The sequence below is a fragment of the Megalobrama amblycephala genome, linkage group LG24, assembly GCF_018812025.1.
Source record: "Megalobrama amblycephala isolate DHTTF-2021 linkage group LG24, ASM1881202v1, whole genome shotgun sequence".
NCBI classification, from domain to species: Eukaryota; Metazoa; Chordata; class Actinopteri; order Cypriniformes; family Xenocyprididae; genus Megalobrama; species Megalobrama amblycephala.
In genome coordinates, this window is record NC_063067.1 from 6,280,718 (window position 1) to 6,298,997 (window position 18,280).

The following is an 18,280-nucleotide window of genomic DNA, read 5'->3' on the forward strand; positions in this document are numbered from 1 at the left end:
TTTTGAAATCCCTATGGGAAAAATGAATGGGAAAAAAATACGTCCGGAACCAGCGTTGCTGAAAAAGTTGGCAGGAACTGTTAGACTCTAATAGAGGGTATGCATAGATGTCACTTTCCCGCCAGAACGCGCTCCCTCAGCTGGACTGAGTGGCAAAAGAACCTGCTGCATGTATGACTGGATTTAATAAGGGAAACTGCGAAAACGCGAGTAAAACAAACGATTACACTAAAGGTTGGACTCGTAAGTGTTCCTTATAACATGTCAAGGAAACCTAATCCATGGATACTGACATGCAGCGAGGAATCGTGTTTCCTGACATTTATATGTGCCGGATTTTGATGCCGGAGAAATACATAAAGCAAATCTGCCTGTGAACATATATATAAAATATAACATATACTATAGCAATATATCAACATATATCGTCACATCGTCCAGCCCTAAAACTTGTATAGTTTTTGTCAGTGTTTATTTAAAAACACCCAATTATGCAGAATAGGCCTATAAGATGGTAAATATTTAACTGATGAGTTGTCAACACAATATATAACAATACAATATATATGGTATGATTTTACCCCAAAATCCATCGTTTCGACACAAAATGATGAATCCATGTTTCTCTGCCTGGAGTCCAGTTGTTTCTGTGAATTGCAGAGACCCATTTGCTTCTTTTTTCTGTAGCTTTCAGCAGCCTGTAAATATATACCGCAGGTTTTGTGTCAAAGCTATTTGTACAGTCAATCGCAAAGCTTTTTTCCCATTTTGGATGCGTTTTGTGTGTTTTTCGCGCATTCTCGCTTAAAACCAATGCTGCCACTCAGTGGGCGTAACCGGAGTTATAAAGGTCGACGGTGACGTCACGTGCATACCCTCCATTGTCACTTTTTAATAAAATAGTTTACATAGGCTATTACAAAAATAATACATTTTAGTGTTTTATTGAAAAGTCTGTAAGCTAGTTAGCATTAGCAAAATACAGTTTTGGTCGCGCGAGAGGAATCTCCTCAGATTGCATCCAGAAAAACTAACAAATCCCCCTGAAGGTCACAATTGCCCGATAGCAATTTTGTCCACCAGAAGGTTGACTAATTAGTCAGAGCGCGCTTTTTAAAAATCAACGCTAATTAACAATAGCAAACAAAAATAACATTTGAGTGAGTGAGGAGGTAACCATAGCAACAGTAGTTTGAGTTATGGAGTGATACAGCAAAAACATTAATACATGCCATTATTATCATGTTATAGATTTACATACCAAAAAACTTGACCAAAAAACGTTTGAGTCAATTTTACAGGCAGATTCATTAGAAATGAGTCATATTATAACTACATTTCCGTGGCACTAGTTACAAGATTTACTGCAGCTGGATGTGTTTCCTTGAATCGCTCAACACTGAATTTTGGAGTTCCAGAAACCAAGCGTTATGCGTGGTGAACGGTACACAATGCCATCCTGTACAGCCTTCATTAAGTCCAGGATGTTCTGGTTAATAGAAGACAAAGACTTCATTCGTGGGAACTGAGGGCCTTGATCTCGTGCGGATACTGCGTATTATAAATATAATCAAAAATGTGCTTTATTACACTAGGAATTTTTTAACAAAGTCTTGCTGAATGGAACTAAAATAGAAACGTGGGGCTAGTCATGTCTTTGATAAGAGAAGACGAGCCTGCAGCCTTGACTCAACAAGTTACCCCTGGCACATCCTTCTCCTCAAAGTGGGTGTGTTTATAATTTTATGAAAAAATGTATTTTATCCTTAAGTGAATATTTAAAAACCATTAGGAATATCCATATAATGTTACAAGCCATTCATAACCCTTTTGCACTTCATTGCAATTTCATTAGGCTATCATTATTATTGCTGTGACGCTAAGGCATCGCGTGGGTGGGACCTGTCAATCAACAGGCTCGTTGTTCCCATTGGTCAGATAAACGTTCATTCAGTTGGCTGTGTGGGCTGCGTGAATAAAAGTATGGAGACTGCTTTGAGTCCAAATAAGAGCCGTGGATGGATAAAGAGTGAGTATTAAAGGACAGAACAAAGAAGTTTCAACCAGCTTCCCCAAGTGATCGCCTTGACGCTTGGACAACAAGAAGCTCTTGTAGGTATTCAAGGTAACGGAGTAGATTTAGTGTTGGCACACGTATGCATAAGGTTTTGGATATGAAACTGGTAAGACAACATAGACAAACAAAGCACTTACTAACCTCAAACATCAGTGATGAATTTTTGAAAAACCTCCCAGCAGAGAAGATAAAGTGGATCCTGTGAGGAAGATAGTGTACTTAAAGCCTGCACTTCTTTTATGTGTTCTTCTCTCGTACCACAGGAATCCCTGTAAATGATGGAGTGGTATGTTTTGGTGTTGATGCTGAGCTTGCCAACCTTGAGTCAGGCAGATTGTTCAGCGCAATGCCTGAGATGCGCGCAACAGATCTCCGACCTGGACTCTGCAGTGAACCGCTTGGTAAGATCACTCTCACTTCTCCTAATTTTGCACCAAATATGTCCAGATTTAATTTACATGCGCTTAATTTTGTAATCAATGTGATGCACGAGAAGTGCAAAACCGATAGAAATTGATTTAACTTTATCGTGTTTGGCTTTGTACTTGTACTATGTACAGAAAAATAAAGTTAGCATCTAATCAGAAGTGCAAATACTATATAGCATTAAATAAATTATTGAGTGCCAATAGCAAAAATGGCAGCATAATGTAAATGAATGTTAAATGAGATTAATCAGTTTAAACAAAGTCAAATAAATATTTATAAATTAAAAACAGAAATGTCTATATGTTATAAAAACATTTAAAAATTGAAAATGGTAGCATCTTTTTTCATTTGCAATTTAACTCTCATTGGGGCGCGCGCATTCAGCACCACGGAGAGCGCGAGGATAGCGCGCTCCTTTAGATTATAATGTTGGGGAAATCGTCATTGATATAGCTACTGAGGGGGAAAAAATATAGATTTTGCTTTCGGCAGTACAATTACAGCATAATTAAACACAATTTAGGCATATAGCCTAGTTTCGGTAAAAAAAAAAAAAAAAAAGAAAAAGAAAAAAAAGAGATTGTAGAAAAAAATTATAGAAAATGTTCTTAGTTTAGAATTTGAAGTTTCTCATGGCATTACTCCCAAATTGTTTCTGATGTTTCTGTAAGTTTCTTTAGAAACTGAAAAGTACTTGATGTTAAATGTATAGTTTTACAGACCGTGTATTTATTTGATTTTTTAACTTTAATAACTAAGAAATAAACCGTTCTTTGAGGAACTTCAGGCAAGAGAATGTAAAATCATTTTGGTTCTAACTGAACTTTTATTCTCAATAGTGCCCAAAGTCAAGTTTAACCTACTTTTCCTTTTGCAGACTTGTACTTTAGAATGTGAAGGAGTAGTCCCATCTTCTAGTACACTAGACAGATGTGAGAAAGCTTTACAGGAGCTCTCGGATGAATTAGCTGACCTCAACCCAGACGCCGACGGCGAACGAAACGCGTTAAACGCGGAGGATCTCCAAGACAAGGCATCCAACTTGGTCAAACGATACGGGGGATTCATCAAGAGGATCGATAAGAATAAAAATAAATTTTTTGGCTCACCCTGGAAGGAGAACGCCATACTAAAAGGATTGTTCGCGAAGAAATACGGAGAATCCATCTCTAAACTGGGCCAGCGAGACGTCCCGTCGATAACGGAAGACGACGAGGGCGACGATGTTACGGCGGAAAACGAAACGGGAGTTTACGGCAACGAAGTTCCTTTAAATGAAGTCAAACGTTACGGTGGGTTTCTTCGCAAATTCGGTCCAAAAAGAAGCGTTTTGGTGGACGACACCAGCCGGCAGGTGTTGCAGAAGCGATATGGTGGTTTTATGCGAAGAATTCGCCCGAAGTTGAGGTGGGACAACCAAAAGCGATATGGCGGGTTTTTACGGCGCCATTTTAAAATCTCCGTGCGCTCTGAAGAAGAGCCCTCATCGTACGAGGACTATGCTTTATAGGCTGTTGTATGATATATAACTCAACTAGAACTCATTTTGCCAACGCATTGCAGTTTCCCCTCCAAAAACATCATGATCTTACACATGTTGAGGCTGTTTTACTATCCCAAATGGCTGCTGATCTCTGGACGCCATCAATCATCTACCATCAACCTGTCAATCATGCCCTCAGGACGTTTCAGTGACCGACAACTTGTTGTTTCCCATGAACTTTACCCCATGTAAGCAATCAATACATAGCTACTGCAAATAATGCTTGTTTAAGATGACCAATAAAGGGCAAGAACGTCATTACCTGCTAAAATTGTTCGGGAAATGTTTTGTGTGACTTTTTTTTCCAACTTAAAAAAGTTCTCTTGTTATTCCCGTTCATTATGAATGAACAGAATAATGTTTAGGTAAACAGCACCATCTGTTGGTCAAAATTACAAGTTAAATTCAACGCTTGAAAAAAAGTCCTATAAAAGTAACACTACTCACTACTCAATAAAATTGTGGCAACAGATTACAAGCAATTTTGTTAATTAAATTCAACATATAAAAATTTAGTTAGAATGAATCAAAATAATTCAACCATTTAAAATGTGTAAAATTAGCAAACACCATTACAAAAACTACAAACTGACATAAAAAGCAAAGAGTCAAACTGCCCAACTAAAAGAAACACTGATCATCATAACGGTGATCAATCATTTTCAATAAAATCAATACCAGCATCTAAACCTCCGTTTATTCTTGTATTTCTCTTTCCTTCAATGATTCTGCTTGTTATCATCAGGTGTCATCAGTGTTGGCGATAAAAAATAAAGAGTTCTTAATTCATCTTTGACGTCTGTCTGTCTATTCAGATATTTTTGTTTAAATTTTACTCATTTTAAATGATTGACATATAAGGAATTAATTTGATTAATTCTAACTCAATTCTAATTGTTGAATTTAATTAATAATATTGCTTGTAAACTGCTGCCAACATTTTATTGAGTAGATATCACGTATTACACTCAAAAAAGCACCAGAGCATATGACTCTATGCTGATTATTCTGCTAAACAGCTAAAACACATTGTTTTACTATGGTAAGTGGTTAAAAGACTGCAAAACAGTCCACAATTAGCTTATTATATATCGACCGCCTATTCTTGTAGATGTAGATTTGATCCCCCAATCCTGGATATCAGATTGTTGATAATAAAGTCAATTTGCTGTACCGTACAATGTATATTTATTATGAAAGACAAGATGGTCTGAGTTAATCAATTTTAAATAATCAATGACAGGTCAAGTACAGATACCATTGTAATGAAGTACTTAATATGGAAGACATCAATATGGAAAAATTATGTGAACAGTATAAATAAGGAAGTGAGCGTTACATCCAAAACACATTATAACTACAAATTATACACACTGGCCAATCACAAAATTTTAAGGACAAAATGTGCCTCATGTTTTGTATAAAATGTCCTTAAACTGTATTTCACCACATTGTAATCAGATTACAATGAAATCAAATGCAATAACAACAAAAGACTTTCATTACCAAACCATGGCCATTTTTGCAAAAAAGTTGCAAATTCCCCATAAAACTGCAAAAAAGTTCATCCTCCGTATACAAAGCATATGATACATTGACGTTACGCAACTATTTCCAGGGTTTCAGGAGAATTTCACTCCTTCTGGTCATCTCTCTGTTCTGTAGCCGCTTCTGCTTGTGGCCCAACGGTCTCAACGACGGCAGTGTTTATGCTACTGACAGCACTAACCGTGCTTACGGGCACCGCAACTACAGTGTTGCCCGCAGCGCTCCCTACTGGTGCTGCCAGGTTCTGCAACGTGGCTCCGGCTCCCACTGTGGGCAACGTGACCAGCTGAAACGGACTGACCACTTTGACGAACGTGGGTCCCGAGGACCCCTGTGGAACGCCACCAGTGCTCAGCACGGTCAGATTAGAGCCGTCAGGATGGAGTTCGGTCCCCCCCGGTGACGTCAGCACTGTGTATCCGCCGATCAGTGAGACTGAGTCTGAGCCGACAGGACTTTGTCCAGCGGAATGCCGGTGAGCTGGGTGATGGGCAGGGTGAAGTGCGTGGACTGGGCGGGCGTTGCGGCCACGGTGGCGGGCCCCGAAACGGCACGGGTCAGACGGGGGCGTTTGGCAGTGGGAGGTGAGGTCACGGGGGTCAAGGTCATCAGGACGTTGTTGAGGTGCTGCGATTTGCTCTTCAGTTCTTTGGCGCGTTTGCGATGCTCGTCACACTGTTGCTCCAGAGCTATAAATGCAAAACGTTAAAAATCACTTCCTAAAAACTTGCTTTGGGGATTTTTGTGATAAAAAAAATCCAAGTTTCCTGTTCTTGTTTATAGGGTTCTACAATTTGAACCACATTTTATGTGGCTATATAATAACAATAATAATCATTATGTACATTACAAGTGTAATATTACAATAATATTTAACATTCCAGGATTTTTCTCCATATAGTGGTCTTCACTGGGGCTCAACGGGTTGAAGGTCCAAATGTCAGTTTCAGTGCAGCTTCAAAGAGACTTATCTAAAGTTTAAGGGTCTTATCTAAAAAAATTAATACTTTTTAACCACAAATGCTCGTCTTATAGCTCTGCGATGCGCCACGCATTACGTAATCATATTGGAAAGGTCACGCACGACGTAGGCAGAAGTACCGCGGTAGGGCGAAAAACTCCATCTCATTTTCTCCTCCAACTTCAAAAAGGTTCGACATTGTTGTTTTACCTTTTTCTGTAAAGAGTGTTTGACAATCTTTGCACGTTCACTTTGTAGACACTGGATCAGTACTTCCGCCTTTCCAACGTGATTACGTAATGCGCGGTGCATCGCAGAGCAGTGCAAGACGAGAATGTGTGGTTATTCCTCGTCTGGGATCATGTAGAGTCCTTTGAAGCTGCACTGAAACTGCAATTTGGACCTTCAACCCGCTGGTAACTGCTGAAGTCCACTATATGGAGAAAAATCCTGAAATGTTTTCCTCAAACACCTTAATTTCTTTTCAACTGAAGAAAGAAAGACATAAACATCTTGGATGACATGGGGGTGAGTAAGTGAACAAATTCCTTTTTACTTTTATTAAATAAATAAACTTTTATTTTGACAGCAGTGCAGGGAGCCCTTAAAGCTTCTCATTACAAGTTCGGGAAGATGGTTGGCACATGTTGTGTTCCCAAAACATGCATATATTTATTTAATTAGGTTGCAACCTTTGCGATTTAATAATTGCACTGAGCCATATTGCGATTTCATATTACTTCGCTTAATCATACAAATGCACACAGGTACTGACCCACTAAGCTGCGCGTGTACTGCTCCCTACAGCGGTCCATCTGGCTTTTGTGACTGGAAAGAACTTTCTTCACCAGGTCCAACATCCCAAAGTTCTGGACTATATTATTGAGCAGAGCGGCATCTAGTGACAGATTCAAGTAATGGAATACAATATTTGTGTCCATTTGCAACATACTGAATCCCAAAAAACAGACAGAATATATTTACATAAATGTCATGCTTCAGCTAAAACATAAGAGTATATAAAAATGTTTATTCAATATGTTATCTGTTCTTTCGTCTACTACAAACTGAACATCAAACAAGAATATAATCTATATGTATATAATGTTGTAAAACATTAAAAGCATTTTTTAAAGTTAACAATAATAACCCTGGCATATATATATATATATATATATATATATATATATATATATATATATATATATATATTTAAGTTATTATCATTAACTAAAAAACATTTTTATTACTTGAAATAAATTGAAATTACGTTAAGTGAAATAAAATAAAATACATAAAAAAGCATAACATTACACAACATAACTACTAAATATTTAACTAAAATGAAAATGAAAACAGAAAATATAAACAAAAATTTCTAATCTAATCAATGATATAAACTCATTTACCGCAAACTGAACATTAAACAACAAGAAAATAATCTGATGTAATATATTCTGAAATATTGAGAATACAAACAAATGTTATATTAAATATTTCTATATTTTTTACTAATTATAATTATTATATATGTAGATATTATTTATTTATACAATATTAACATCATATTAATGTTACATATTTCATATTAATATATATATATATATATATATATATATATATATATATAAATTATAATGTTAATGTCATATGCTTGCCTACACAACTTAACGCATAAGAGCCTGTGGATCAAAAGGGTTTTAAGATCATGAAAAACAAATTCAGTTTAGTGTGTCCAAACATTTGACCAATAGTTTATGCAGAGAAATCAATGTAAGTGGGCTCAAACTGATTCATCAACATCAGATTGCCTCAGCTCTGACCTTTGACCTGCAGTGGAGGGTCTTGGATTCGCTCCTCCAGGCCCTTGAGAATCTCCTGGATCTGTCTCTCCAGGTCCTCCATGACTTCCTCCAACAGCCCAGCATCCCTCAGTCCTCTCCAGAACGTCATAGTGTCCTCTGACATGGAAAAGAATGTCCGGTGAAAGAGTTAAACCGATTACCTACACGGACGGTTTAAAATGTCAGAAACATTAGCGAGGCCTCTCACCTCCTATAGCCGTGACCCATTCGGTGCTGTCGTCACCATCAGTGGAAAATGAAGCTGCAGATCCATTCACTGAAACAGCAATATAAATCAGGACTGTCAAGCGATTACATGTAATTACATGATGTGCCAAATAATTATTCAAATGAATCAAAAATTAATCGCATGTCAATTTTTGCTGAGAAATTACGCCCCCCAAAAGAACATTTAAAGTCATTAATGTGTTAGATGAGAAATACATTGAATAGACAATACAAAACGTAGCGATAGACAGAACTACTTTGATGGCTATTTAAGGCTATAATGTGTGGCCATAACATTTTTTTTCAGAAGCATCTGAAGTGGCATTTAGGTATATTTACACAGACTGTTTAATGTAGCTCCGAGGTGAATATGAATGAAAAATGAAATGATAATCTAAATATGAAACTAAAACCGCCAGTAGGTGGCGACAAGTCACTGTATTAATGAGTGAGTCATTGAATCATTCATTCAACCGATTCATTCAAACGGCTGATTAGTTCAGGAATGCAGCAAGTGGCAGTCTTTATGAATGAGTCGCTGAATCAACAGCTAAAATATTAACTTCTTGTTTATTGAACTTGTATGAAATTAATATGACATTTGCAATAGTGCAGATATTTGGGAAAATACAGCACTCTTGCTCATGTGATATTGCTAAACTATATCATATGATATAAATATAAGACAAAAACCCATACAGGGGCATTTTTTGCCCCCATATCTTGATTTTTACTTGTATTTTAACTGCATTCTAACAGGGTTCATCAAGCAGTCAGTTGTTGCCCTGCATCATGTTTGCAACTAAACTGCATGCAATGTAAGATGGAGTACAGCCGTGGGCCGGGTGCATTAAAAGCATTAACGTAACAATTTCAACGTGTTTGATCGCACCAAATTAATGTGTTAAACCGAGAGCCCTAAGAGAAAAATATACACATAGCACTACTATGAAAAAAAAAAACATTCTGAAGTGCAAACATACTGTATGTGAAAGTCTACGCATGTGTGTTCGTACCATCCACAGAGGCGGGGGTTGCAGGAGCCGTTTCCGTGGACTGCTGGCTGCTGAGAGACACCCGTGACCCCACCAGGTCAATCTTGGTACTGCGGCAGGTGTTTGAACACAGTCTGGAGTGCTGATAAAAGTCCAGCTCACCTGAATCCATGATCTTCCTGTTGGAAGAACCAGGAGCTACAGCTGAACAATAGTTTATTCATCTTGTACAATATAAGGAAGACTGCATGAAATCATAATTTCTGGTCTTTATTGTGAACAATTCATCAGTGCACAGTATTCAAAAGAATTTATAACAAAGAAAGTTTTGAATATATGGTATATACATTAGCCGGACAAGTGCTTGTGCTTTATATTCCACCATACACTAATATAAAACCATGTATTTCTGGTTTATATTGTTTTTCTGACATGTCACAAACCTCAACATGGTTCCATTGAGGCGAATGGCTCTCTTCCAGTCCTTCAGCGTAGACTTTCCCGCTATATAGACAAACTCCTTTGGACTGATGAGATGCTCGTTCAGCTGGAACACAGCAGGGGTCAATATGGTGCGTTATGATGTGCCGTTCAGTACAGACAGTTATATTAAATCAAGCACATGTAAAATGGTCTATGTGGCGAAGATATTGCTGTCAGGACAGTCCATAACTCAAAGCAGCACATTCAGAGTAAAAACAAAGTAACAGCATCTCAATCATTGCTTACAGATCTTTTCTGAAATTATTCATGATATGAGGAATGAATTTTTTTTCTAATTTGCATTGCAAGATGAGGTTTATTTATGATCATGAACATTATTATTCACATCTGCTCATTCTTTAATAAAACTGTTTCCCACATTTTAGAATAATAGGAATGCCATCAAGTCTATGAAAGAACACTAATGAAAGTATGGGAATTATGCAGTGACTACAACACACAATATTAAAACATGTCTAACTGCGTTTAATTATAACCTGAACTGTCAAGCTACGCAATATCTTGTTCATTATCGCAGATGAATCGCCTTCGATAATGAACGCGATATTGCGTAGCTTGACAGTGAACTACGGCTCTGTCTATTAAATGCCGCTCCATTTGAAAGCAGGTGATGGCGATTTAGCGGTAATCAGGGAACCGGCTTTACTGACAAAATGCGCGTGACAATCTCATGCGATATATCGCCCAGCCCTAATTTGATGCCTGCTACAGGTCTCAAAATAGTTGGGACGGGGGCTTGTTTACCATGGTGTAGCATTTCCCTTTTCTTTTCAAAACAGTTTGAAGACATCTGGGCATTGAGGTTATGAGTTTCTGGAGTTTTGGTGTTGGAATTTGGTCCCATTCTTGCCTGATATAGGTTTCCAGCTGCTGAAGAGTTTGTGATTGTCTTTGACGTATTTTTCATTTAATGTTGCTTTAAAACCTTTATATACCTTTCAGCATTCATAGTGCCTTCCAAAACATGCAAGCTGCCCATACCGTATGCACTTATGCACCCCCATACCATCAGAGATGCTGGCTTTTGAACTGAACGCTGATAACACGCTCCTCTTTAGCTTGCATGATAGAGCTTTTGTTGGCATCTGCAGATGGCACGGCGGATTGTGTTTACCGACAGTGCCCCATACGCACAGAGATTTCTCCAGTTTCTCTGAAACTTTTGACGATGATTTGCATTGTAGATGATGAGATTTGCAAAGCCTTTGCAATTTGACGAACATTGTTTTTAAAGGAACATTGTTTTTAAAGTATTCCACAATCTTTCTACGCACTCTTTCACAGCTCTGCCCATCTTTACTTCTGAGAGACTCTGCCTCTCTAAGACAAACCTTTTATAGCTAATCATGTTACAGACCTGATATCAATGAACTTAATTAGTTGCTAGATGTTCTCCCAGCTGAATCTTTTCAAAATTATTTGCTTTTTCAGCCATTTGTTGCCCCCATGCCAACTTTTTTGAGACCTGTAGCAGGCATCAAATTTGAAATGAGCTTGTTTTGTAAAATTTCTCAGTTTAAACATTTGTTATGTTATCTATGTTCTATTGTGAATAAAATATTGGCTCTTGTGATTTGAAAGTCTTTTAGTTTTCTTTTTATTTAATTTAAAAAAAAAAAGTCCAAACTTTTCCATAATTCGGGTTGTATCTGAACCGACAGACATCCTTAAGCACAAGCCTTTAAATCAAAAAGATTATGAGAAACATAAATTCATTTAAGTGTGTTCAAACTTTTGATTAAAACGATATATAACACAGTGTTGTAGTGTTTTGAAACAGGCCGCATCACATATTTACCTGCACACATTTGATGTTGATCCCGGGACACACAAACTTCTTCCACACGAGGTTGGCTTTGCTGTCCCCACAGGTTATTGGGTAGAGAATATCACCCTCTACATCTGTATCATCAGATATTTTCACTGCATAAATATGAACATGGCATGTATATTGTTACATGGCATGTCTATATCCTATGGAAGCCCGTTTCCGCCACTAAAATAAAAACAGTAATTGCGACTTTTTATCTCAGAATTTTGACTGTTTTTCTCACAATTGCGATTTATAAAGTCAGAATTGTGAGATATAAACTCGCAATTGCATGATATAAAGTTACAATTCTGACTTTTTTTCTCATAATTGAGATATAAACACAATTGTGTGGAACTTTTTTTTGCGAGTTTATATCTTACAATTCTGACTTTATATCACGCAATTGCAAGATAAAAAGTCAGAATTCTGAGATAAAAAAATAAAAACAGTAATTGCCACTTTTTATTTAGAGACGGAAACGGGCTTCCATAATATCCTTAACTAAAAACAATACAAAAACATTTTATTACTTGAAATAAAATAAACATGAACTGCCATAAAATAAAAACTAGGCAACATTTCTCATTTTCGTTTTAAGTTAAAACGAAATTTTAAAGTGCCCCTATTATGCTTTTGCGAATACTACCTTTCATGTTGTGTATAATACAGTTGTTTGTGAAGGTAAAACATCTGCAAAGTTTCAAAGTTAAACAAATAGTTAAAAAAAAGTTTAAAAAAATTTCAGCTCTGCAACTTTGCTGCACTTTCAAAGGATGAGACTCAAATTAATGCGGTAAAACCGACACCATCGTTACTGTTCGTATCATTGTGTATCAAGCGCTGAGGAAAATCCAGAGCTCAAATTCAAATATGGTAATGGCCGTTTGGTTTCCAACACGTGCTGTAAGCGATCGACCGATCACAACAGACTGAGCCACCTGACCAATCAGAGCAGAGTAGGCTCTAAGAAAGGCGGGGTTTAGAGAGACCGAAACTTTGAACGAACCATTTCAGACTCTTTGAGAAATTAGGTGATGTGCAGTGTGTATTATGGGAAAATTAAAGTGTTTTTTGACCTTTTGATGCCTGTAAACCATAATTGGGGCATTTTAATAAAATAAAACTAATAATAATAATTAAAACAAAATTACTAAAATTAAAATGAAAACAGAATATATAAAATTCTAATTAAAAATGATACAAAAAATTATGCTACTTGTTAAGAAACGTGTACTATTATCAACTGTTACTGTGGTAAAATCACTGTAATGAACTCCTCGAGTGGATTATTGCTTTATTAGAATGTCTTTAATCTCCAAAATACAGTTTATTTCCTACCCAATACAGTGTCCTTGGGCAGCGAGATAGTGGTGCTCGACTCAGCCTCGGCCTCAGACTCCATGGATTGCTCCATAATGTTTTCCCTGTTCAGGAAATGACAAAGGCTGCTGTGAGTCTGTCAGAGGTGCATGATGGGAGTCAGAAATAATGCTTACCCAGACTGTTCCAGGTCTGTAGCCACCAGTATATTCTTCTCCTCATCGCTAGATGAAGTCTGACCTGCGGTGTCAGGGGTTGTAACCACCACCACCTCCTCCATGTGTACGTTCACCTCAGAGGACGATGCCATGAGGTCATCAGCATCTGACAGCTGTCAATCAGCATCTGATGGGTGGGGAAAGGTAAGGTATGGTTTAACCATAGTACCTTGATGTGTAGCATGTTACTGAACGATTACTATATTTCTATACCTTAGTATTTAAATGAGCTTTAAAAACACCATGGTCAATGGTAATACCATGTTTTTTTTTTTTTTTTTGTTAGTGTAATCAGTAATTGCATTCATTATTAATTGTTAAATATTATAATCCTGTTAACAGGCTTAAACTAACAGATTATAAGTGTTTTGAGGTTCATCGCTGAATGTTTACGCTTCGCCAAAATGTACCTAATTAAATACGAAAAAACAGCGATAAGTACGTGCGTGCGTAGAGAAAACTGAATCCTAACCCAATTCAAATAATACCCAGAAATAATAGTGTATAAACAGAAACGTTACCCGCAAGAGTTTGAATCCGTACGTGTTTAGGAAGCGCTGGGCAGACAGACTCTATTGCGCATGCTCCCTGATGACGTCACGGGCGTGGAAAACAATAGAACTTGAAGTCGATAGAAGGCAGTTTGCTTGAAAAGGTAGTGATAAAATGGGCGGGGTTAGTTTAAATAATAATTCCTTTAGTTCAAATAGCTAGTTTCGTATTTAATTTAATTTAATAGCTATTAAACCTTCTCGTCATTATTCGCTTTTAATTCATTATCCAGCGCCAAAGAAGCACAGTTGCTTTTCTGAGGATTTGGCCTTGGATTGGGGGCCTCCATGCGCCCCCTTGTGGAAAGTTCATAGTAAGTTGGTCTCACAGTAAACAAGTAGCCTAAATAAATGAAGATAAAATAAGCTTCATACTAATTTGCATAAGCTGAATTCATGTTTTATTTAATTTACTTTTTCTGTTCATCTTTTACCATTTACATTTATGCATTTAGCAAAGCAACTTGCGTACAATGTATACATTTTTGTCAATCGAGCTCATGACCTTTGTGTCAGATGAGCTACAGGAATGCTTTTTAACTATTTTGTTCCTGGATTATTTGATGCACTATTGAATGCTTTGTGTATCCGATAGCTAAGTTAGTTGTATCCATATAACAGTTAGCTGTTCTTTAGACCACAAAACCATTTTTTTGTTTGAAAGGATAGGACAATATTTGGCCAAGATACAACTATTTGAAAATCTGGAATCTGAGGGTGCAAAAAAAAAAAAAATCAAAATATTGAGAAAATCGCCTTTAGAAGTCCTTAGCAATGCTTATCCACTCACAAAAATACATTTTTGACATATTTACTGTAGGCAATTTACAAAATATCTTCATGGAACATGATCTTTTACTTAATATCCTAAAAGTCGATAATTTTGACCCACACAATGACTGGTTTTGTGGTCCAGGGTCACATATGTTCTGGCCACAGACAACATAAGTCAACATGGTTTATTATTATTTATTTTTTAATAAAACAAAAAATATATATCTGTATAATACTTATAATGAAACATGTACAAACATGTTTGTTTGAATGAAAATATATCAGACGGACTGAATACTCTTCAATCATCACTGATTATTGGGAGGGAACAGGGCCCAAGATATTATTTATTTAGTCATGTCCAGTTTCAGGATTTGTCACATGCAGTGTTGGAAAATTTGATAAGGTTTGCAGGAGCTGCATGTCAGCGGATGGGAGAAAATACATGAATTTTCTTCTCTGCTTCCTCTAAGATGCATATGCATTCCAGGTTTGGTCATTCCTCAATCAATCTGCATGAAGAGAAGGAAATTCATTAATAAACATGTGTAAGAAAACATTTAAAATGAGGCAAAACCAAATATAATCACTATAAATGGTTTAATACAATGCAAAACTATAGATTCTGGCCAACATTGCTGTATTATGTACAAGAGGTTTGTATTATGTACAAAATGTAATAATACACACTTAAATTGCAAATAGCACAAATAGTGCACCCTATTCCTAAGGCCAGATACAGCAAACTGTTATTATAAACTATTTTCTTTACCTTTTTATAAGCACACGTGGACACTTAACCAATGAAATTAATAACAACCAAATGAAGAACAGTGTGGGCGAACAGGAAGTCAGCAAAGGCTCTCTCTGGAGAGATGGACAAGAACTCGCCTTTATTCTGAGGATTAATCTGGATTCTCAGACACACTGAAGAAGAGATGGAGACATGTTATTGAAAATCATTCAAATGCAGTACAAATAAAGGGATAAATAAGTACTTTATATATGTACTAAATGTAATGTAGTAAGTAATTTATAAATGAATAATTTCTAAATAATAACAACACACATACACCAAAAAAAAAAAAACCATCCTGTACAGACATGTGCCGATATTCGGTAATGTGATATATCACGATAATGAATATGCACGATATTGTTATCATGGGAACCGTAAATGATAATTTATTAACAATTATTAAAATTATTATAATGCATTTAAGAATACTTTCCCCATCAACCGTATAAAATGCACAACACAGCTATATTCTGCGTCAAAGGGACGCACACTCAGATGTTAAAAAGCCCAACGTGCACGAGAAGCACATGGCGGAACGAGTGAAAGAGACAGCATGAGAGCAGACAGCAGAGGGCGCTAATGGAACAGCAGAAATGCAGTGGTTACCCCGGAAACCCCGCAAACAAAGCAACTGCGCTAGTGAAGTTTTTAAAATGCTTCAAACAGCCATTAATTTTTTTGTAATCTCAGTGTTGTTCATCACAGCACCAAATACTTAATGACTTAAAGACTTAATAGGCTATTTATTTTCAAACTTAAACATTTTTATATTTTAATCTGGACTACAACATGCAGTAATGATTATGTGTTATTGTTCAGTAAAACTTTGAGACATACGGCTTCATTAGTTAACATGTTAACTCATTATTACCAAACTGACAATGAAAAATACATATAAAGCATTAATTATTCTTAGTTAATGTTAATTTCTTATTTACTGTTTAATAACATTACTAAAATCAAAAGAACTTATTTAATGGACCTGAGATAAAACTAACAATTATCAGTTGTATTTCTTAACTAACATTAACAAAAAAGTAATACTTTCTGTAACAAATGTAGCTATTGCTCAATCTTAGTTAATGCATTAAATAATGAGACCTTATTGTAAAATGTTACCTCGTTATAGCCTAATTCTTTTGCACTTTAATCTGTTTGAACAATTTTACTTTATCTATTTTTGGTGTATTGTATTGTTGTATTTAAACATTCAGAATTCTTTTTGTTATTACAAAGAGTTCTTAAACCTGTTAAATGACAACACTTTCTTTTTGCAACTTATTTCAATACTGTGATAAAAGCTTCTGCAATTAATCGCAACATGAAAATTTGATACTAATCCTGTAATGCCAACATTAGACAACTAAATAACTAAATAACAAGAATAAATAAATTACCTGCAGTAGAGATGGAGTCATGTCATTGAAAATCATCAAAATGCAATTTAAATAATTAGTAAAGAACTTATTTCGATTTAGGCTAACCCAAAAATTAACAAACCATATTGTAATGGCAAAACTGGATAGTTATTGTGTCCATAAACAAATAACGAAATAACAACAATGCATCAATTAGTCCTACCTGCGAGAATAAACGACCCAACGCACGATATGAAACCAGATAGAAAGCTGTTGAACGGAAACGTCCCGACTAATAAACAATAAAGAAACTGCAGCGCCCCTGTCATCATGATACGCGTCTACCACCTTCAGTTTATTCGGCGTGCTGGACGCGTACTCCTCCAAAAACCTGGAAATGACTGAAATTACTGAATTAGACATTTTCACTATCGATTTAAACGCCAAACAACACCGAAAACTGACGTGTGCGTAAATAACGTTGGCGCAAATAACGGTTTCCTATGAGGCACAGAGGAGTTCTGCCTGCAGGGGGCGCTTTATGGCTCAAATTCCCAATCCTCCATTGAAGCGTATTTATTTAAATGTAATTTAATTTTTGCTCTACACTTGAGGAGTGTAATCGTTAACATTAAATATATGCGTAGGATTTATAAATGCCTCATTCAAACATCACGTGACAGTGACACGTTCGGGTCGCTGTGACCGTTATAAATATTTAAATTTTCAACGGCTGTTCTGTCTTCTTATTCAATTTCAACTGTAAACGCAGGAGGAATAAGTGTAACAACGATATTATTGCCATGCGCTGTGAAGCTGTGATAAACAGTTCCGGTTTGTTTACAAAATGTTTTTATATTAGATTTTAAATAAAATTTGAATTTCATGTTCCAAAATCGTTGTCTTTCCCTGTCATGTGAAGTTACAGAGGAAATGACGTTTTATAGTCCAGTATTTAATTTGATAAAATTAATATAGACAAACCATGAGAAAGGCATTCCGACGAGTGATTAGTCACGTGGAAAATCAGTTGTTTAAAAGTGAGATAGCAGATTTATTAAGAATGGGAATAATCATATCTGACCGGCAGAAGGCAGCAAAGGCCATCTTCTGTTTTCTCGCAGACTCTGAGGGAGTGTGTGTGTGTGTGTGTGTGTGTGTGTGTGTTATAACTTGCCGTCTCTTCTTTAAAACTTACAGGTAGTCGCATTTAACATATCCCCTAAGTCAATACCTACGAAACTTATTTAAACTTCATATGCATGACGAAATGCATGACGAAAATGTGTGCAATATACCAAAACAAAACAAAATTATT

General features: G+C 36.4%; 3 protein-coding genes across 6 annotated transcripts in view; 1 reads left to right on the top strand and 2 right to left on the bottom strand.

The window, feature by feature from the left end:
• The window catches only part of pdyn (prodynorphin), a 61,541-nt gene extending 56,763 nt beyond the window's left edge, over positions 1 to 4,778 (top strand). The window contains exons 1-3 of one of the 4 annotated variants that reach the window (XM_048177678.1): positions 1,116 to 2,029; positions 2,341 to 2,478; positions 3,384 to 4,778. In XM_048177678.1, coding sequence (XP_048033635.1) covers positions 2,353 to 2,478; positions 3,384 to 4,016 — 759 coding nt within the window. In that variant the 5' untranslated portion in view covers positions 1,116 to 2,029; positions 2,341 to 2,352 and the 3' untranslated portion in view covers positions 4,017 to 4,778. Of the gene's footprint in view, positions 1 to 1,115; positions 2,126 to 2,340; positions 2,479 to 3,383 lie in introns of those variants that run through there. The other 3 variants (XM_048177675.1, XM_048177674.1, XM_048177676.1) reach the window with 3 other exon arrangements.
• A 440-nt stretch (positions 4,779 to 5,218) lies between these two features.
• Positions 5,219 to 14,775, bottom strand: gmeb2 (glucocorticoid modulatory element binding protein 2). The gene is given in 11 exon segments (XM_048178693.1): positions 5,219 to 6,029; positions 6,032 to 6,286; positions 7,334 to 7,456; positions 8,382 to 8,519; positions 8,611 to 8,679; positions 9,647 to 9,804; positions 10,069 to 10,172; positions 11,928 to 12,052; positions 13,281 to 13,366; positions 13,439 to 13,607; positions 14,002 to 14,775. Coding segments are annotated over 10 exon segments (1,539 nt in total). The 5' UTR covers positions 13,573 to 13,607; positions 14,002 to 14,775; the 3' UTR covers positions 5,219 to 5,682.
• Positions 14,776 to 14,986: 211 nt separating this feature from the next.
• On the bottom strand, positions 14,987 to 17,679 carry LOC125260634 (dolichyl-diphosphooligosaccharide--protein glycosyltransferase subunit DAD1-like). The gene is given in 4 exon segments (XM_048179106.1): positions 14,987 to 15,317; positions 15,578 to 15,732; positions 17,186 to 17,295; positions 17,297 to 17,679. Coding segments are annotated over 3 exon segments (330 nt in total). The 5' UTR covers positions 17,386 to 17,679; the 3' UTR covers positions 14,987 to 15,317; positions 15,578 to 15,601.
• Positions 17,680 to 18,280: the final 601 nt, after the last annotated feature.